Source organism: Sturnira hondurensis, unplaced genomic scaffold (genome assembly GCF_014824575.4).
Source record: "Sturnira hondurensis isolate 20B ecotype Veracruz unplaced genomic scaffold, ASM1482457v3 Scaffold0009125, whole genome shotgun sequence".
NCBI classification, from domain to species: Eukaryota; Metazoa; Chordata; class Mammalia; order Chiroptera; family Phyllostomidae; genus Sturnira; species Sturnira hondurensis.
In genome coordinates this window covers 2,051,814-2,068,454 of record NW_028081756.1, presented here as the reverse complement: position 1 = coordinate 2,068,454, position 16,641 = coordinate 2,051,814, and the positions used below count along the sequence as shown (strand labels likewise).

Sequence of the window (16,641 nt, the reverse complement as noted above, 5' to 3'; positions counted from 1 at the left end):
GCCAGCTCTTCTATCCAACCCCTTGAAGGAGCAAGTCCCAGCTTAACACCCTCCAGGAGTCTCTGCAAGAAAGCTGCTCCTAGAAAGGACATGCTTTAGTTTCTGTACCTTGCTCATGTTCATCACAGGCTCTCTAAGCTTATCTCCTACTCCTGGAAATCCAAGCTGCTTACTTTGTAGCCTTTAGTTCAGATCTACTTCCATGCACTCTGAGGCTCAACTGGCCCTCAGCTCTCACACACTTATCTCTGTATGGCACCTGCTTGGCTTGCTGAATTTCTGTTTTGCTGAAGCATCTCCTTCACCTGCATCTGGTACTGAGGAGTTGATGGATAAGAACCTGAAATCCACCTAGCCCTTAAAACCAACCACTCAGCCTTTGGAAAGGGAAGGAATAGTTTTCAATGAGCAACCTCATATGTGTCTAGCTCTGGGCCAGTCTCTGTATTCCATTTAAGCCTTACAAGAATCTTGTGATGTGGTTGGTATAAATTCCATACTGAAAATAAGAAAAATTAGGGCTCCCAAATGTTAGGTGACACGCCATGTAGTATGTGGCTACTCTGGGATTTGAGCTCAGGTCTGTTCTGCTCTAAGACATGTGCTTCACAATTTCCACACCTTTCTCAGACTTGGGTAAGAGGAGCCCTGTGATGGGCTCAGACTTCAGGGAGACCCCTCTGGCCCTCCTGCAGTCATATGAAAGGGACATGAACCAGCTCCAGGCATCCCAAATGTAGACTTCCCTATTAATTGCTCTAGCCTACCTCCTGGTCCTGCACATTTTATCTCCAAGTTCACACTTCTGAGGGTTGACAGTGGCAAAAGTGTACTTATATGCCAAGGCTTGAGAGGTGTAGAGTGTGGGAGCAACTTGGACATATGGGTCAGGGTGTCCAAACACATCCACCAAAGCCCCTCAATATGGGAGCACTTATGGAAGCACTATCTTCTCATTGTACTCTTCAGAGTGGTCAGTCTGCAGGCAGGGGCCAAGATGACAAACTACAAGGTCAAGAATTCTACATTTAAAACTGGTTTCCCAGGTATTATAAAGGCTAGAGCATATTTCATTTAACTGTTTGTTACCTTCATTTTTCACCTTTAAAATACTTTGAGGCAGGTGTGCAGTTCCATCTGCATGCCTACCCTGGGCACACAAATGCAGGAGCATGTGCATTGATTTTTTTATAGTGTGGGGAGCTATCTCCTTCCATGTGAGTGAAGAAAAGTTAGTTCTTTCATGTCTGATTACCTTGAAAGAACAGTCATGATGGGCTATATTACCTTTTCATGATCAAGAAGTTCTTGTAAAATAACTTGTCTTTCCTGACACAGTTCCAAGAAATCTTCAGAATGCTGACTTTCATGTAAGGCAGGGAAGAAGGTAAGCTGGGCGCAATCTGCTGCCACCTCACCTCTCTCACTCTCAGCTTCTTTTGGCATCAGCTCATCTGTAGTGGCATAAAGCAACACAGTTTTGGCATGAGTCACCTGACACCACAAGGCATGGTATGTAGTCTGGGCCTGCATTGTTGCGAAGAACTGCAAGGTTTCAGGAAAGACATGAATGGTGTGCATCTCATTGTGTCCCTCACTGTTTCTGAAAGTTGACACCATCCCTCCAACCCTGTGGTGTGCTCAACACACCCTTGGGTTGATTCCCTCCAGATGATGTGCCCAGGCATGGCTGCTCCATCAGGGTTCACTTTATCTGAATTTCACTTTGTTTACTCTTTGAAAACAATGTTTTTTAAAAAACAAGTTATGGAAGCACTGTCTTCTTATTGTACAGTTTTTTTAAACTTTAAAAAAAACATAAAATTATGAGAAATAAAACAAATATTCATGTACCCAGAGATAGTGTAAATAATAGCAGATCCCATCTGGTAAGCATGTTCTCTGTGCTGGGTACTTTTAATAACATTTTTCATCCAGTCCTACCAGTTGTGGATTCTGCCTATCCTCAGTTTACAAATGGGAAAATTGAAAGTGGCTAACTACTTTGCTCAAGGCATTTTGATTGCTGTAATAGAAGCAGACTCTTAGTCCCTCTGAGTCCAGAGTATAAGCTTTTCAACTCTAGGCTGTTTTTCTTCACTGTCCACAATTTGGTTTATTTACTTCTGATATCTTTACTTCTGTATAAGTGCACACATATATAATTTTTGACATGATAGGAATTATACTGCATTTATAGTTTTTTCCTAATTTTTTACTCAAGATTGTATTATGAGCATTTACCCATTTCATTAGAAGTTCTTTGAAAACAATATTCTATTGTGTGGCTTTTTCATAATCACCCTACCCACCTCCTATTTTTTTGAGATACAGGTGGTTTGTGTATCTGTATCTGTACTTCTGTGAATGTACTATGCTGCAGTCATTCATGTGCACATCTACACTTATTTTCTAAGGATGTGCTCCTGGGCATGGGTGTTTGAGTGCCAGCTAGGAACATACCTATGTGGATTTCTAGATTCTACTCCTCCATCCTGTCCTGGGTGCCCATCTGCCTGGAGCAGGCATATTGCACAAGGCTGTGAAGTCAAGCGGTTGCCAGACATTTTCTTTAAGCCAAGATGATCACCTCTGTGACCTCATTCCCACCTGGGTCTCTCACAAATGGATGAGCAAAAGTTCTCCCTGCAGGCTTTTTCCAGCAGGGAGAACACTATGTAGTTGTAGGCACCCAGGAAGTCATGTTGGAGACCCACAGGCCCTTTCTTCCCCACTGATTGAGCTCCCTAGGGACCAGAGGACTCAGTAGTCCGGGACTGTAGTTCAGCTCACACTTTCCATCACTGCACTCTCTGTAGCCACCCACCCCCTCTGAAAGAGAGAGTGGGCAGATTCTCATTTTGATCTTAAGCTGTGGGCCTTGGGGTGGAGAGAAGAGAAGTAAATGGATGTTACAATGTTATCATAAGTCCTATACCACCGTGGGACTCCCAGATCAAACTGGGATTCAGAGCCCAGGATTCCCAGTTTAGGGAAATACTACAGACTGGTAAGATATCCAGCTCAAAAGAAAATCCAGTACTAAGATCTTAAATGAGACAACATGATCAACACTAAGAAGTTGTAATGTGGTTAAAACGATGACACTATCTGCAGCCTAGGAAATAGTGAAAGTAATAGGTAGGGAGTGCCCAAAGCAAAAGGCAGTTTCTGGTAGAAACACACAAACCCTGAAATATAGTGTGTACATCTGTGTGTCTGTGTGTATCAATGTGTTCTTGGCAAAACTGACCTCTGAAAATGAAACCCAAATTTTCAGCAAATCAATTCAATCAAATTCCTCCATGAAAATGATACAAATAAAACATAAGTATACACATAAAATGGGATCCAAAGTATTTTTTATGTTTGGGAAGTACTAAACTTATCTGTGGTTTCACTTGCCCCAGTTTCAGTTCCCTGTAGTTAAACACAGTTCAAAAATATTAAATGGAAAATTCCAGAAATAAACAATTCATAAGTTTTAAATTGTGTGTTGTTCTGAGTAGCATAATGAAAACTCCAGCAATCTTGCTCCACCCCATTCAGAAAGTGCTTCTCCCTTCATCCAGCGTCTCCACGCTGTGTGTGTTGCCCATCTGTTAGTCACTCAGTAGTGCCTCAGTCCTCAGATTGATTGTCAAGGTATCACAGTGCTTATGCTTATTTTACTTAATAATGATCCCAGAGCATCATAGTGCTTTCTTTAAGTGAAAAGGTGTGAATGTACAGGAAAAACATAGTATGGTCTTGCAATATATCCCTCATGGATTGGGGGGACTACTGTAATAATGACTATTTTATCTGTAACTTTTACAATCAGAGTTAAGTGTAAGAACTATTAAATATCTATTCTATCCATTTTTACTCTAAAACAGTCTGTTATTTTCCTCCTACGTGTTTGGGATCACATACTATTGAACAGGTATTTATACTATGTGGGGCACTTTTCAGGCTTCCCTGATACAGCAAATTGGCAAGATAGTTTCCCTGAAAAAAAATTATTGTTTCAGTGTTACATAGAATTCTCCCCCTAAAGGAGCTCTGGGGCCTGCAGTAGGCTTCTTAATTTTGGGGAGCATAGTAAGGAAAAGAGTCTTAGCACTACGTACTCTAGACCTGCAGTATTTTCTTCCTCCAAAATATTAATTTTGTATCTTTAATGAGATATTAAATAAAACCAAGGATTGGTTGAATTTTTAAATTAAAAAAATGGGTAAATTGATAAACTGAGTACCTTTGTTTTCAGCACTTGTTTGAGAAATATCGCCATTTCTGTCTTGGCTTTCCTGAAATAAAACCAGAGAAATTAAGTCCTGGATACTACCTATATGCAGACACTCATTGTACAAATTCACATATGCATGAATGTGATCACGTCAAACAAATCACATACATCAGAGTCAGATGCCAGAAGAGAAAATGCTAAATCCTAAAGGGCCACAATAAAATGCAAGTATTAATGTTCTTGAGTCAAAGGGGAAAAACCCACAATCTTCCATTAAGTAGAATTACAGTAATCACCAAAAATGATGGTGAAATGAGATTAGATAGCATCTTGGATCTGTGGTGTAGACCACCCTGGAGGGGGGTCGGGGACAGACTTGGCTTTGCAGCCAGCCTCTTGCTTGTTCATCAGCACAATGTGTGGGCTACTTATTTCTCCTGCCCCATTTCCCAAGAAATATATTAAGGGAAATATACTATATACCACAAGATGTTCATTGACGATACATTCAAATTTCAAGTGTCTACTGCATAAATGAATTTCAATGTTCCCATTAGGCTTTACAAAGGATTTAATGTGGATAAAAGATTCTGAAGTTGCAGACTAGAAAATAGACATATTTTCTAGTGTTCCAGTATTTGGAAGGCTGGTTTTTAGACTTTCTTAAATCGGGAATTGTTCAATGAAGAAACAAAAATCTATTAACAGATTTTTCTAAATCCACTACCAATCCTACTGGCTCCTAGTCCTTTAAAAGGTAAAAATGTAAGTCTGATGACAGAGTTCAAGCTTTATTACAGCAAACCCCTGAGGTCTGCCCAGATTCCATTCCTTATGGATTCAGTACAGCTTCAATGTCATTCAAACTAAGTGGGTCACTGACTTGAACTTGCAGAAATAGGTGAATTCAAGATGCTACCGCTGTAAAACCTGCTATGAGATTTGCTTGTACAATTATGCCCAGAGCAGTGCTGGTCATGACTGCTCTGCAACAAGTAACTGATGCAAGCTGACAGTGATCATCATGTGGCTCTTTCCCAACAATGGCAATTAGATTATTCCACTGGACTTTTGTGGATGTCAGTGTGGTCTAGGTCAGTGGTATAGATATGAACCATTTCCCTATTCATTCACTCACTCGTTGGTTCATCCATTTAGGCTGTGGTTACAGCATCTCTCCTCTGTTACCTGGGAAGGTAAGTCATTCTTTTTTTCTGTTAAATTAGCATCAGGAGTAAATCAGGGCAATCCTTCCTTAACTACATACATTCTCTCTCTGACCTGCCCATATCAAAGCTCTTGCAAAATACACTGGGAAGAGTTCTGATGAAAAAACAAAATGAGATGGAAAAGCTGAGGACACTGCACCCTACTCTTCCTGCACTGAAGCATCATTGCCTTGCTGCGTGGAGCTCTTACCTTGAGGCTTTCTGCACTCAGGGCCTCCAGTGGAGATAAGCATCTAAGGCGCTTCCTCATGCGAGCAGGTCCTTCTCTCCTGTCCAGTTCCCACTGGGAACAGGATATGGCTTCTGCTGGATGGCACCACAAGCCCAGCTCCCCAAAGAGCTGCTCCTGGATCCGGGCCCAGGCTTTGGCTGCCTTGATGTTGCCACATCTCCGCCTCTGGAAAACAGAAGGGCAGTGTAACCCCTGGACATTTCACTCACAAGCCTGACTCTAAATTTCTTGGGATAAACAGACCAAGTCCCTCATAATTGTCTAAGAAAACTGGCCCCTAATAGGCATCCCCAACTACCCTCAGAATGTGCAGTGTATCCAAGACCTGGCCCAGAGAAGAAATTGGTTTCTCAGTTTTGAGAACAGTTAATCCTGGAGAAGGGAGAAAAAAACCGTCAGCCCTTTAGGATTCAGAGACATGTGACTGCTGGGTGTTGGGCAGAGAGTGACAGGTCCCAAAGATCCTGCTGCTAATCATCAGAGTGGATTGGGCATCTATGTTATAAAATAGAGAATTTCACCTAGCCCATACAATTAAAAATGGACAGGAAATTTTACCATACCCCTACCCTTCCAAAATGATGCTGAAAACACATCTTTTGGTCCTCTAGTGTGGCATTGTGGTAGGAATTAGCAGACTAGCCTACAATGGGTTGAGTTAAGCAAGTTATTTCTGTCCTTGGACATCTCCAACTGTGAAATGAGAGGTTTCGCCTGGATGATATCGAAGGGTCTTTTAAATCCTAATATATGTTTCTAGAATGTTCAAGGATTCTAGAATGTGTTCCGAAGCTAAAACCTTTGGTGTTAATGAAATCCTCATAGTTTGTGCCTATGGCACTTGACTATCACACGTTCTGCTAGAGTATACCTCAAACCTTTACAGTGACACCCTTAAACTGCTTTCGTACGCCACATTCAAGCTTCATACATCACCTGCCAAGGAAACATTTCAATTCAGTTTGGGCAGTTGAGTCAACTTTGCTTGCAGGAAAAATGTGCAATTATGCAAATATTTTATGACATTTGCCCTAAACTTTAATTTAAATTTTCAGAAACTGAAAGGTAAAACAAGAAGCACAGGTGGCATAAACTTAATGTAAAAAGAAAAGAAATGAATTATCATGTGTTAAGCTGATCCCCTCATCTATTGTGTCTCACTCCCTCTACTCAGTGGTTCTATGAGTGAAACTTACACATGTAAGACTTCTATTATTCTCATAGTAGAAATTTCCTTGGCTTAAGGAAACCAAGTCTAGGAGAGGAGAAGTGATTTCTCCAAGAACCACCAGGTGACCAAGCTGAAATTTAAACCCAGCTGTCTAATTCCAAAACCTTTGCTCAAGCCTGTGGGATAGATTCTTTTCCTGGGAGCCTAGTTTCATTTTATTAACTCATGGTTTCTGCCAGTATTACATCAAAGACCATTTTAAACAGGTCCATTATTCTCAGAACTTTAAAATTTGCATGAAAATATCAAAGGTAGTATAGTAGGTAGAACTTGGTCTTTGGCATCAGATGAACCTGGTTGTCACCCAGTTTTTACCATTCATGAGCTATTTAAACTGAAGGACGTTTAGCTTCCCATCAGTCAAATGTAATTAATATTATTACCATAATAATAAAACCATGGGATTATGTAAGCAATAAATCAAGAGTTTTATACGGTGCCTCACCCAGTTTAGTATTAATGTGCATTGACAAATTCCTATTTTGAAGCAAGATTACTTTGTTTCTCCACAGTTCTTACATTAATATCCAAAACAATTATAGCATTTTATACTATACTCTAACTGCTTAATAAGGAACTCCAGAAAAATAATGACTATCCAAAGCCTTTTACAGGGATTTGATTATATGAAACGAACACTTGTTTGGGGAAAATTATTCAGCTCCCTGGAAATCTCTGCTGTGTTTGCAGTAACGTACTGAGCTTCACAGATTATGAACAATCGTGAGCTACTGAGTTGTCCACCCTGGACTTCAAATTAGTCTTTTAGGAACATCTTCTTCATCCCAAGGCTCCACCAGTGTAATTGTGATCCATGGCTCCCTGAGTCTTCATCACAGGCAAAGCGAGTTGTCTGGAGTTCCTGCAGCCACACAGCTGCATGTCAGCAGTGAGGCCACTCAGAGATGAATGACTGCTCAACCACAATAAAAAGCATCATGTGGTAATTGGGCAGAGGACATGAGGTGACTAAATAGCAAAAGCCTTGAGTTCCCACGTCTGCAAAATCCTCTGTCATGTCCATGTTTCTGCACAATGCAAGGTCCTCTTTCAGTCTAAAACTCAAGTGGGTCCAGTGCCACCCCAGAGACTCAAAGGCAGGGGGTTCTGGCATGTTAGAGGCAGCTACAATTTTTGGCCAAAATGAAACTCTTGGATAGCATCATTGAGACTTTCCTCTAGGTGACCTTCCCTGCTTTCAGTCTCCGGTGCTTTGGTAGGGCTGACTCTAGCCCTGGCTTTGGGGTTTAACATGTCACCCAAGACTGGGAAAACTAAGTGGTACTGTATAGTTATTGATGGACTGTTGTGCATCATTCCCCAGGGTGGAAATGGTGCTCCAGCGCCCATACCGAAGAGACAGTGCAGAGAGGTAGATGTGTAGATATATATCCAGGCCACTCACCACAGTCCCAGGACACCTTTAAGTGCATCAGGAAAAGTGGCCCCTCAGACAGATACAGCATAGAGCCTTGCAACTTTGCAAGGAGACAGTGGCTTTATGCAAGTTAGAAAATGGTTCCCCATGAACACTGCCTCATTCTAGGATGTGCAACCCAGGGAGTAGAACATGAGTTCCCCTCACACTCACATTCTCTCTCGTTCATGTGCCCTGGTGTCTCAAAAGCCTTAGTAACTCATGAATTTGTGTGTATTTATGTAAATGTGTGTACATGTAAGAGAGAGAAGAGAAAGGGAGAGAAGACAGATTCCTTAGAGTGGGGCTTGAATGCCTAGACCCTGAGGCCTGTGCTTTCCCTGGACATTTTAATAGCACAGAACATTTCATTTGTTACCTGAGTCAGTTTGAGTTGACTTTCTAATACTTGTATCTGATGGACAAAACTTAATGTACATAAAGATACCGAGCAAGAAGTAGCAATAGCCTATTGGCCCCTAGAGAGCTCAGAATAGAGTGTAACAGCACAGTGCACCCCACTACTGAGAGAAAGGCCATTTCCAAGGTGGAAGGCATCTAGTGATGAGCTTCAACCAGTAAAGATTGCAGTGTTATAAAAACAGCATAGGCATGACGAGGCATTTCTATACATTACAATGAGGACTTGATATAAGAAAGGGTGGTCTGTGCACATAACATGGTAGAACCAGAATGCCTAGACCACAGAAAAAGGAACAAATAGAATTTGAAAAGCAAAGGCAACTCTGAGCAGGGCCAGAGGACAGGCAACTATTTTTGCCAGGACTTTGAGAGCGATGAAAAATTTGGGAGATTAAATATTAGAATTGCTCAACTTGCTGTTGATAGAATGAGGAGGAACAATGATGCTTGGGTTAACTTCCAGAGCAATGTGTATCAGTCATGTTATTTTGTCTTGCTGTGGGCTCCCACCATCTCCAGTGACTTCTTAGTTGTGGGTAAAATGCCATGTTAGAGAAATTTTGCCCAATCTATGACTGAGAGCCCTGTGAGCTGAGGCCCCTGAGTCTCATTATCACCATCCTCTTGGGAGGACCTCACTGAATGCATCTGCAAGAAGCAATACTTGAAGAACGTGGTAAGCTTGACAAGCCTGATTTCTTTCTAGATTTTGGGACTGACTTTGCTGAAAGTGAAATGGGCCCTGCATTAAGAAAATGTTGCCCCTCAAAAAATGTGGGCAAGTGCTCCAGACCTGGTTATCTCTGACAGACAATGATTATTTCTGTGTTCCTTTAAACATGGAAACAATCGTCTGAAATATTTAAACACTTGGAAAGCATTTAAAGTATGGATTATCCTCAGAATGCGGACTTTCTTGAGTATACCTCACTCAACAGTGAAACTGCATCTTTCTCGACTCTCCAAACCCCAGTCAGGCCTGCTGATAAAAATGAGCAAGGCCACCTGCTAGAAAGCTGGATCTTTTCTTTCTTGTCCTGGAGACTCTGCTGAGTTCTGCCCTTCCCACATTCACTTGACACCCCAAAACTGCTCTCCCACCCCTGACATGTCTGACAATCTGCAAACTCATAAGACAGCCTGGGGGCTGTGCTGCCAGACTGTGTTCCTGTAGTGTGCTGCACATCTCATAAGCCCCCATTACCAGGGCATGTGGTGGACCCCCGAAGGAGCTTATGTGGAGGGAATCAGAACATGTTACTTGGCTTAAATTGATCAGAGCCTATTTTGTTTCTCCTGCCCTTGGGCACCACTGTTTTACCACTCACTGATCCCTCACCCCACCCCAATACCCCTGATGTCTCCTCATACCCCACTGTTTCTCTCCTAAGGCAGAACATCCTAGTATTGGCCTCATCACCCTGTTTGTGGTTATTTGTTTACTTTGTCTACTTATTAAGTTTTAAGAACCCTCAATATAGAACAGCGCCATTATAATCTTTGTAATTCTTAAACCTAGCACAAGCTCTAGAACAGAGAAATTATAAAGTAAATAATATAATTAGTAATTCCATGTGCTATGTTCTATTATTAGCAATTTTTTTTTAAGTTTAACAACAATGCCCTAGCTGGTGTACCTCAGTGAATTGAGTGTGGGCCTGTGAAACAAAGGATTGCGGCTCGACTCCCAGTGTGGGGCACATGCCTGGGTCGCAGGCCAGTTCCCAGCAGGGGATGCACAAGAGGCAACCATACACTGGTATTTCTCTCCCTCTCTCCTTCCCTTCCCCTCTAAAGATAACTAAATAAAATCCTTTTAAAAAAGCCATTTTGCCACAAATAAGTAAATAAATAAATAAAGTTTAACAACAAAACCAAATAAAAATAACTTCTAAGCCATTCCATTACCACATATGGGTCATTTCCTGCCAGCCACCATCTAGGTGCTTTATAGTTGTTCTTTAACCTTTACAGGAAGTATCAGCCCGTCTTAAAGATCAGGGGCCTGAGGCTCAGACTGCAGGCTTAAGTAGAAGCAGACCGAAGATATAAACAGCAGTCTTACTGGCTTAACAGCCAGTGCTCTTTACCTAGATCACAGAAATATCATGCCTAGAGAGGTGTTTTGAATATCTAAACCTGCCCTCATCGGTGGCAACCCACTGCACTTTAAAAAAAAAAATCAGCATTCCTAATGCAGGGACAAGCACTGGCTGCTCCCACCGGGCCTCACCCTCACCCTGCCCAGCTCAGGGCAGTCAGTCACTTCTAGTCTTTCCAGGTAATTGATGACACCCAGCTTTTTCCTGACTCAGGACCTTCATACATGCCCTCCCCTTAGCCAAAATAACTTATTCAGAAACACTTCAGCCCATATTTCTCCTTCTTCAGATCTCAACTTACAGATAGCCTCCTCTGAGAGAGCTTCTGACCTGCCCAAATTAAATTCTTTCTCCTGTTGTAATCTCTTATTGTATCTGTACTTCCTGTACCTATTGTTCATCACAAGTTATAATGATCTATTTATTTCTGCAGTTATTTAATGTATATTTCTCCTTTTTAGTAAAGCTGTCTGAGAGTGAGGCCCATGTCTGCTGTGTTTACAGATGTGGCCCTAGCTCCTAGCAAAGGAGTCTGGACACCCTGAGTAGATGAGTGGATAGACTCATTGCCTGTCTCCTCAGTTGCTGACAGTATGGATTCAAACTCCTTCCACAGTTCATGCAAGTTGGATTGACTTGATGGTTGAGTTAAGCAGTCTAGGATTTAAACCAAAGGCTCTGCTGATTCTTTATTTCAGATTCAGGGAGGTTTCCACCCTATTATATAGAGAAAGGACCTGTTTTGTTTTTTTACCTGTATATGATCTTTGTATAAATATGCATAGAGCTCTTGTCCTCTTCTTCTGTAGTTTTCAATACATGACACAAAATCCTAGAAAACAGAGGCAAGTTACAGCTTAATGATAGTTTTAGATAAGAACTTCTCTACTCTGACCAATTACTAAAGAAAATAACACAGAATTTGTTAGTTAAACTAATCACAACCTCATGAATAAAGACTTCACCTATGCTGATACACTCACAAACATACATACATGTTTGTGTGTTACTTCCACTTCCAGCTTGTAGTGATAAATCTTTCTCCCAGCAAAAACTAGAAAACTGGATTTGAATCATCTACTTTAAGACAGTAGAGAGCTATCAAGAGAGCCAAGATTTAAGGAGCCAAGATATTGGAGAGAGAAATAAAACCTCTCTGAGATGTTCTCAATGTGTAATATCTGATTTTTTATTTTCCCTTGAGATATTTACATGTTTGAAAATACCACAAGAGGCTGAAAAGCTAAACAGCAAGTGGTGGCTAGGAAGCAGGGAAGATTAACAGAGTTTTGAAAGACTCAGGTGGCTAAGGAGACAAAAATTGAAGTTCAGACTGACTAAGGTACCCAGAACATAATGGAACAGGAGCCCAAAATAAGACAATAAAGAAAAATAAGCCCAGCTTTCTACACTGATATTTCCCTTTAAGGAGTTGCCAATTCATGAGCAGTGTGGGGCTGAGAGGCTAAGAAAATAAGTAAAGCTCCCAGCAGTTTCAGTTTGTAGACACCAGCAGAATTAGGCTTTAAGGTGGGATCTCTGAAGGGCAGCACCACAGGAATCAGGGCAGGCTGTAAACAGACCAGTCCTTACAATGATGAAACCCAATTTCTAAGACCTCAACCTCTGAGTACATTATGGTGATCACCCCACAGCAAATACATTCCAGAAGACAAAGGAAGTCCTCTTTGGATAAAGATCACATCACCTGAGCTTCTAATATAGAATTTTCATGCAAGAGGTTCAGCAGTCAAGTAGAAATTACTAGACAGGCCCATAGAAATGACCAATAGAAAAATAAACAGTAAAATTATGCCCACATGTAAACAGATATTAGAGTTATCAGATCTTAACCTTAAAGTAATGCAGAAAATATGGTGCAAAATGCGATATGAAGAATTTTTTAAGAAACATGCAATCTATGGAAAATAACCAAATGAAAATTATAAATTTGTAAAATGAATTAAATGAAATAAGAACTCTATAGGTGAGTTTAGCAGAATAGGAGATGAATAAACCTAAAGAAATATCCTTGCTAAAATATGATGAGATTAAAGTGTGGGAAATATAAAGAAGATAAAGATAGTTAGGTACATGTGTAATTTGAAGAAAGCATTTAGCTTATGTGGAATGAAGTCTCAAAAGAGGAGGAGAGAAAGACAGGATTAAAAACAATAAAAAACAATATGAAAAGTTAATGAGAATTTTCTGAAATAGGTGAAAGGCCATAGCTACAGATCTGACAAATCCTACAAACCTAAAAGAAAAATAATATTTTAAAAACCACATATAAGCCCATCATAGTAAAACTACAAAAGTGATTAAAATATTGAAAAACACAGAGGAAAAAAAGTCATATTATCTTTTTAAAATGAACAATGAGAATGGTACAATCCAGAAGACAATGAAACATGTTCATGTCCTGACAGAAAATATGTCAAACTTAAATTCTCTATTCATTAAAAACCTTTCAAAACTAAAACATTTCAATTGAATAATCACCAACAGTACTACACCAATTGAAACACCGAAGAACTTTGTAAGTAATACAAAAATGATTCCAAACTGAAGCATGAAATTTTGGAATGAATAAAAAGCTATGGAAATAATAAATATGTTAGCATATGTAAGTGAATATTGGCTGTTGGAAAATAATAATAACAACAATAAATTCTTATGGAATTTGAAAAAATGAGGAGTTATAATACTTGAAAAAATAAAAGATGAATGGAGTAAATAAAATAAAGTATTCTAACTTTCTTTCAATTTTTTTTAAAAGGGGGGGACTTAAAATTTACACTTTACACTAGATGCTAATAAAGCAAATGTGTATATTCTAATTTCTATAGTAACCACTAAAAACATAATAAAAGAATATGTAACATCCGGCTAATAATAATGGAAGTGAAGTGAAATAATTTAAAACACTTGATAATGTGTTGAAAGAGAAAAGGGGGAACAAACAACAGATATTACAAATGGAAAATAAACGTTTAGATTGATTTGAACTAAATATATCATTAATTACATTAAATGTAAATGCACTATGCTCTAAAAAAAAGATAAACATGTCACACTGGATCAAAAGCAAAAACCTTGTCCAGGAGCATGTATAAAGGACCCATGGACAAAGACATGGGGGGTGGAGAATTGAATGTGGGATGTGGAGGTGGGTAGGGTGGAGGAAAGTAATGGGGGTAAAATGGGGACAACTGTAATTAAATGATAAAAAAATCCATATTAAAACTATAAGTAAATTCTTTTGAAAAAATCAAAAACCTAAGTAAATACTGCATCTAAAAAACTCTTGATGAAAATAAGGCCATAGAAAGTTGAAAGTACAAGGCTGAAAAAAGATGAACCATATAAACACCAACCAAAAGAAATCTGGTAAAAATATTCAAATATTTTATAAAGTAGCCATAATGCAAGAATCGTTACTAGACAAGAAGGAGGATATTTCATAATGATAAAAGGGTCAGTACACCAACCAGGAAAGTATAAGTTCTAAGTGTGAAACATCTAAGAACTTAGCTTCAAAATATATACAATGTAAAATAACAAAACTAAATGGAAAAACAAATTTATAATAAGACAGGAAGATGGTAATTCATTTCTTTGTAACTAAATAGAATAATCTAACAAGAAAGATAGAGATGTAGAATATCTGAGGAACATAATAAGAAAACTTGACCTAATAAATTAAAACAAAATGCAGAAAATCAAAAATTGCAGAATATACAATGAAATCACTACTAAAACTTACCATATAATGAAAGATGAAGCAAGTTTAAGAAAATTGCAAATAACTGTTGGTGGGATTGCAGACTGGTACAACCATTATGGAAAACAGTATGGAATTTTCTCAGAAAACTAAAATTGGACTTGCCTTTTGACCCAGCAATTCCACTGCTGGGATTGTATCCTAAGAACCCCAAAACGCCAATCCCAAAGAACCTATGCACCCCAATGTTCATAGCAGCACAATTTACAATAGCCAAGACTTGGAAGCAACCTAGGTGCCCGTCAGTAAATGAATGGATCAAAAAACTATGGTACATATACACAATGGAATTTTATGCTGCAGAAAGAAAGAAGGAGCTCCTACCTTTTGCAACAACATGGATGGAACTGGAAAGCATTATGCTGAGTGAAATAAGCCAGGTGGTGAAGGACAAATACCATATGATCTCACCTCTAACAGGAAGCTAAACAACAAAGCAAACAAGCAAGCAAAATATAACCAAAGACACTGAAATAGAGAACAGGCTGACAGTGACCAGAGGGGAGAGGGGAGGGAATTTCAGGGGAAATAAGGGAGGGATTTAGAGGAACCTATATAAAGGATACATGGACAACAACTGAGAAGGGTGGAAATGGGAGGGAGGGGGGAGGATGGGGGGTGGGATGGGATGGGAGTAATAGACAGAAAACTGTACTTGAAAAATAATTAAATAAAAAAATTGAAAAAAAAAAGAAAATTGCAAATAACTAAAACTATATTTTTTTCTGAACATGGTGGCATGAAGCTATAAGTAAATATCAAAAAGAAAATTCCCGAATATTTAGAAATGAAGTAGTAATAGTCTAAGTAACTCATGGGTCGAAGAAGAAATCAAAGTGGAAATTAAAATATACTATAACATATACTTGAAATTTGCTAAGAAGGGAGATCTTAAGTGGTTCCCTTGCCAAAAAAAAAAGTAACTATGTGAGGTAATGGATATGTTCATTACCTTGGCTATGGTGATTATTTCACAAGGTATATGTGCATCAAAATATTGAGCTGTGTCTTATATAACTGGTACATCTGTGGTTTTTAATCTGTGCTAGACCTCAAAACTGTGATCCTGTTATTGCATGCAACCCTGAACTCCACCACTGCAGAGGTTCCTCTGTGATTAAATAGGTTATAATTATAAGCAAAATTCAGAGTAACTGAGTACTTATGTAAAAAGATTAACTTTGGCAGGAGGTAAGCTGCACTGAAACTTGACAACAAAATGTCTCTGGACAAGTAGAGTGAGAGAAGAGAAACAAAAAGACACTAATTCATCTATAATTTACTGTTGGTCAGCCTAGCAGTAAAAAGGACATTAGTCAATTTCTCTAACCCTAATGAATTTATAAACTTAGATTGTTGTTGTTTATGCTTGCAGATACTAACTGAAAAAGTTATATATGCATAAACCTTGGATTTGGCATATAAATATATATATATATATATATATATATATATATATAATTATATTAAAATGGTTCTAGCACAAAAAGATATTAAGCTGTGCATCTTATAGATAATTTTACCTTTTAAAAATAAAATTTTTGTAATTTTAAAAAATTTAAATGACGTAACTTAAAAATATTTGTGTCATAGAGACTCTAATGAAAAAGAAAAAGTCCTCAAATCAAGAATCTAAACTCCCATTCAAGAAATTGGGGGGGGGGAAGAAAATAAACCCAAGGCAAGAAAAGAAAGGAAATTACGAAGAGAAGAAATCAATGAAATTTAGAACTGATGAACATAGAGTAAATCATTGAAACAAGCTAGTTCTTTGAAAAGACTGATAAATTTTACAAACCCTGTAGGAACACTGACAAAGAAAAAGAGAGAAGACAAAAATTCCCAAATTCAAGAATGAAATAGAGGCTCTCACTACAGACCTTGCAGACATCAAAAAAAGATAACAAGGAAACTGTACAAACAACTGTACATGCATAAATGTGACAACTTATTTAGATAAAAATGGACAAATTGTTAACAAAACACAAATTACCT

The 16,641-nt window shown here is 38.9% G+C and overlaps 1 protein-coding gene across 4 annotated transcripts in view; it reads right to left on the bottom strand.

Moving 5' to 3' along the window:
• The window catches only part of WDFY4 (WDFY family member 4), a 370,216-nt gene that overhangs the window by 115,726 nt on the left and 237,849 nt on the right, over positions 1–16,641 (bottom strand). For all 4 annotated transcript variants that reach the window (XM_037056671.1, XM_037056674.1, XM_037056673.1 and 1 more), the window contains exons 40-43: positions 11,617–11,694; positions 5,648–5,854; positions 4,238–4,289; positions 1,288–1,454 (exon numbers count right to left, since the gene is read on the bottom strand). In XM_037056671.1, the coding sequence (XP_036912566.1) occupies positions 1,288–1,454; positions 4,238–4,289; positions 5,648–5,854; positions 11,617–11,694 (504 nt within the window). The remainder of the gene's footprint in view (positions 1–1,287; positions 1,455–4,237; positions 4,290–5,647; positions 5,855–11,616; positions 11,695–16,641) is intronic.